Source organism: Salvia splendens, chromosome 7 (assembly GCF_004379255.2).
Source record: "Salvia splendens isolate huo1 chromosome 7, SspV2, whole genome shotgun sequence".
NCBI lineage: Eukaryota > Viridiplantae > Streptophyta > Magnoliopsida > Lamiales > Lamiaceae > Salvia > Salvia splendens.
Window position 1 is genome coordinate 25,785,940 of NC_056038.1, and position 5,276 is coordinate 25,791,215.

Below are 5,276 nucleotides of genomic sequence, written 5' to 3' on the forward strand. Positions count from 1 at the left end.
TATACTAATACGCTAACTAATTTTAAAGTTACAACGTACATACAATTTCGTGCTGCCACGTGGCACGAAACATGCAACATTATAAACACTAAAATGCAACATTTGTAAAAGTTATAAATAGTTTTCGGCATATTGCATTTTAGTTATAGACAGATTGCAACTTTTATTGTTGAGTTTTGCATTTTAGATATAGACTATTTAATTTGCATTTTATATATAGACGGATTGCATTTATATATAGTTTATTACCTCAGTGTTATAGGGCTGCAATGCTCTCACTAAAAAATAAATTCAATATACTAATATGCTAACTAATTTTAAAGTTACAACGTACATTCAATCTCGTGCTGCCACGTGGCACGAAAATGCAATATTATAAACACTAAAATGCAATATTTGTAAAAGTTATAAATAGTTTTCGGCATATCGCATTTTAGTTATAGACAGATTGCATTTTTTATTGCTGAGTTTTGCATTTTAGATATAGACTATTTAATTTGCATTTTATATATAGACGGATTGCATTTATATATAGTTTATTTTGCATTGTAGACAATTTATGTTAAAATGCTAAACTTAACAATATAAAATGCAATTTGCGTATAACTAAAATGTAATTTGCAGAAATCCATATACAACTTCACAAATGTATATTGCATTTTTGTGTTTACAATATAGCATATTTCGTGGCACGTGACATCAAGAGATTGGATGTACGTTGTAAATCTAATTAAGGATGCGCCCTAATGCTCCCCTATAGATGATACTCTCTTTGTCCCAATAAATATGCAACATTTGGTTTTCGGCACGAGATTTTATGCAGGGTTTTTTTTAGAGTTAATGAAGAGAGAGTAAAGTAAGAGGAAAGAAAAAGTAGAGATAGTGGTGTTTCCATTTAAGGAAACGTTTCATTTTTATTGGGACAATCTAAAAAGGAAAACATTTCATTTCTAATGGGACATAGGGAGTATTATACATTTCAATGTTATTGTGCTTCTTCTATGCTCTCACTAAAAAATAAATTCAATATACTAAAATGGTATTACAGGTGTAGAAGTTTATATGGATTTAATAAATAAATGATAGGAAAGAAATGAATAAAGAATAAATATACACGGAGCAAAAAAGAATAATCGAACAATATTAAGCTTCTGTAGGTGAAATCCAATGCCTTCCATTGACAAAACTCTTGGCAAGAAATGGATGGGCCGTATCGTAGTCCAATTCTCGGGCCCATGACACTCCACGTACCGCTGCTGCTCCCGGCCCAGAACACTTGTACACTCCGAAAAATACAGTCCTACAATTTTTTCAATACCACAAAAAAAGATGTAAGTACCTTTTTATAAAAATTATAACACGTATCTTTGTGACAATGCATTTAACACAAAGATGAACAATCTAAATTAGTTCTTAATAGCTTACTTGTTTTTGTTGCTGACGTGATCCCAATCGTCCCATCCCCCGCGAGCGACCACATCCTCGAAGTAGGTGTACGAGAAGACAATCCGGGAGTACTGGCCCATTGCACGCCCCACATAAAGTGGACCAGTTCCGGTGACCCGGCAATTTATAAATGCAAACCCGGTCTTTTCATCGGGCAAGTTTCTATCTTGGGCCGCTATGGACCCGAATCTCGTTGCAATAGAATGTAGCTCACAATCCTGTTGCAACAATTATATAGCATAATTAATTTTAGTCTGTTTCTTAAGCTACACTTAAGACACACATCCGAAGTGACTTGAACTCTCACTCTATTGATAGGAGGAGAATATCTTACTTCATCGTCTATATAAATCGTAGTTCTAGTTTAGTTTTTCTACATATAGAAATGTTTAGTTAACAAAAGAGTATGCTTTGCAAAGACTTGGAATGAATCTAATAATACAACTAGATCCGAATATAACCCACCTATATATACTAATCATACCACAGGCTCATAGTAAAACATAAGATGACCAATCATAAAAGTTAGGACTAATAATGGACTACTACTTCTTTTGTGAATGAACAAATAAATTAAATGTCTAACCATAGACTCAAACTTATAACTTTATATTAACCATACTACTACCTCTAGACCAAAACAATTGAAATAACTAACATACTATTTCGATGATTTATATTTATGAGATATGAATTTTCAAGTAGACCTTGTACATACTTGATACATGAAATTATTGTACTCCTAGATGATTTATATTTTTTGTGATATGAATTTTCAAGTAGCCCTAGTACGTACCTGATACATCAAATTATTGTACACCTAGTATATAGTTTGATAACCTGAGATCTTTAAATAAGAGATAACCTACTGGCATGGGATATTTGCATAAGAAAATGGTTTGAACTTTGAATTCAATATACAGACGAATTTGAATTTGAATTTGAATTTGAATTTGGACTGAGATTGGATATTCCATTTTTTTGGCGTTCCCTCCTAAAGTTTTTAACATACTGGATATTTCAATTATTTATTATATGGGGTTCCCATACATACAAAACTTATTTGGAAAAATACAATGTTGAGTCCATTAATGGTTTGTCAGCCTACTCGGAAAAAAATAATAATAGTTCCATCATCAAAAAATATAGTGGTCCGGCTACATGTAAGATAATTTAAAGATTTATGGAGTTTAAAACCAATATTATCCATAAGATGGTAATCAAGGCCATAATGTATATGCTATTCTTCAGGATAAATAAAGAATTAAATATGCCCATCCATACATGCTGTGGAGTGCACGCATTCAGCTTAATAGTTTTAATAATTTATGTAAAATCTCAAAAAGTAAAAGCCCTTTTGAAATTTCTTATAAAGATGCAAAGACAAAAAGGGACCAGACAAGTGAAAGGGACAGTACACATACAGCTTTTTAAATATCAAAACAACTTTTTTCATATGTTAACAAGAAAAAAGAAAAGTGTGTTTTCTTGGAGTTTACAAAATTTTTTGAAAATTGGAGAATTTGGGACACTCCATTTGGATTATAGTTAGAAACTTAGATAAGACAATCATGAATTGAATTCCAAAACACTCAAAATGATAGTTATAAAAACGAGATAGTACTATATTGCTTCCAAATTAATTAATTGGTAGCAATTAATTTTGTGCGTGACTAATCATATCAATTTTAAATAAAAATCATAAGCTAGTTAGTAAGCCCTACCATATTCATCACATCCAAATTAGACTTAACATCATTTAATTAAAACTAGACTTCACTTGTAAACAAGTTAGGACAAAGAGTGTTAGTAAACACTTACTTTGTACATAGACCTTCCATTGCCAAAAATGAAGTCTATGGAACCCTCAATGTAACATTCCTTGAAATAATGGCGGCCGGCGTCGTCGCAAAGAGTATCCTGAGCTCCATAGAAACCGCAGCCGGAGAAGAAGGCCTTGTCGCCGGAAATTCTGAACGCCACCGCCTGCCATCCTTGCATCCCCGGCATTGGCGCCGGTGCAGTATTCTACAATTTACAACTCTATTAGCATTTTTAAAAATTATAAAAATAAATTCCTCTTTATTTTACTATGTTAGATCGGTTGGATGTGCAATTATATTTAAATTATCAAAGGAAAAACATTAGTATGTTGCAAAATATCAAGATTAGAAAAGAAAAATTATTGGACCAGTGCCCTAACATAAGAATATTATTATTAATATAATTATGGTAATTATCATTATCTTATTGTTAATATTATTAACTGAAAAAATCTCAGTCTGTGAACGGCTATATATATATCTGACTTAAATCCGAAATCTAGTAAAGTTAGTCATGCCAAGACAATATGAATACAAACAAAGAAAAGAAAAGGTTGAAAATGAGGACAAAATATGTGAGACAGAAACTTCTTGTTAGTATTTAACAATTAGTGCAATTCTAATTAATCTCAGATGCAAGTACTATTAATTCCATGAATTATAAATAAATCATATTATATCAAAAAAAACACAAGGAAATAATAATGTATGATATATATACCTTGAAGCTAATATTTCTGGCGATAAAATAATTAGCATAAACGGATACAGAAGCAGTGTGATAAGTCCGGAGCTGCTGCCCATCAGCTCCCTTATCGCTTGCTCTATCATGCCACTCGATCACCGTCCTCTCTCTTCCCGCTCCTTGAAACGTTATGTACGGTTTGGACGCCGGAACCACCACCTTTTCTCTGCCATTTGGTAGAAAAAATAGATAAGACAAAACATGATTATAACACACATTTTAGGTCATATAACTCCAAGACACATGAATTTATCTAACGTAGCAAATATACAGTTTCACTTGTGTGGTAAATTCCTAAATTAAATAATACTACTAAAACATTACTTATCTAAGAAATCAAAATTTATAAACCCTAATTTAGAAAACAAGTTATACTCAACCCTAAACCAATAAAACACAAACATTTGAGTTTAAAAACAAGAAAGAAGAAAAATAAAGTGAAAATAGTACCCCCTCCGTCCCCTAACAAATCGTCTCTACATTATTCTCTCTTACTTGTCATTTTTCCAAAACGAGTGCAAAAAAAAGTATGACATATGCTATGGGACAGAGGAAGTATAAAAGTGATGCTAAAAAGTGGGATATATATAATTATGCAATTTTGTTTTAATGATTGCTATATTATTGTGATGAATGAATAATTACATGTAGCAACCAGCAGCGATGAGAATGAGGACATTCTTCATGTTATTCTGAGGGACGGCGTCCACCGCCGCCTGAACCGTCGGGTAGTCCGCTAGGCCGTTGACGTCGACTGTGATGACACGGTGTCCGGAGGGGCCCACCCATTTGTGGTGGTGCTTGCCGGAAGTTGAATTGTCGCTAGCTGAATTTCCTGCATTTAGAAAGAGAGAAAGGATTATGAGAATAGTAGTAAAATTAATTAAATTAAAATTGAAGGAATAGAGCAAGTTAAGAGAAGCAGCCATTTTTATTGAACTTAATTCAATAAAATGGCATGTAAGAGAATGTTTTCACAGAGAGATATTGTATTGCAGGATAAAAAAAATTGTGTTTAGAAAAAATAGTGTAGTTTGTATTATATATATAATATAAGTATACATGTGTGATGGCATGTGAGCAAATAGGGTCACTGCAACGGTCATGTTTTGGTGATCGTTACATTTTAATGTTTTCGCAAAAATATAATAGTATAAAGCTAGCTAGAGACGTTATTGCTTGATCTACAGGGGAAAAGAGTGAAGCGAATTTGATATTATCTGAAGTAATAATTAATTAATTATTACAAGAAGGAATTATTG

At 32.4% G+C, this 5,276-nt stretch overlaps 1 protein-coding gene across 1 annotated transcript; it reads right to left on the reverse strand.

Annotated features, from left to right (window-relative positions):
- Positions 1-1,007: 1,007 nt before the first annotated feature.
- Positions 1,008-5,018, reverse strand: LOC121742620 (probable pectinesterase 68). The gene is made up of 5 exons (XM_042135818.1): positions 4,660-5,018; positions 3,991-4,180; positions 3,268-3,474; positions 1,426-1,664; positions 1,008-1,300 (listed from the first exon to the last, which is right to left on the reverse strand). The coding sequence occupies exons 1-5, from the start codon at positions 4,941-4,943 to the stop codon at positions 1,144-1,146; spliced, it is 1,077 nt and encodes a 358-aa protein (XP_041991752.1). The 5' UTR covers positions 4,944-5,018; the 3' UTR covers positions 1,008-1,143.
- Between the last annotated feature and the right edge of the window lie 258 nt (positions 5,019-5,276).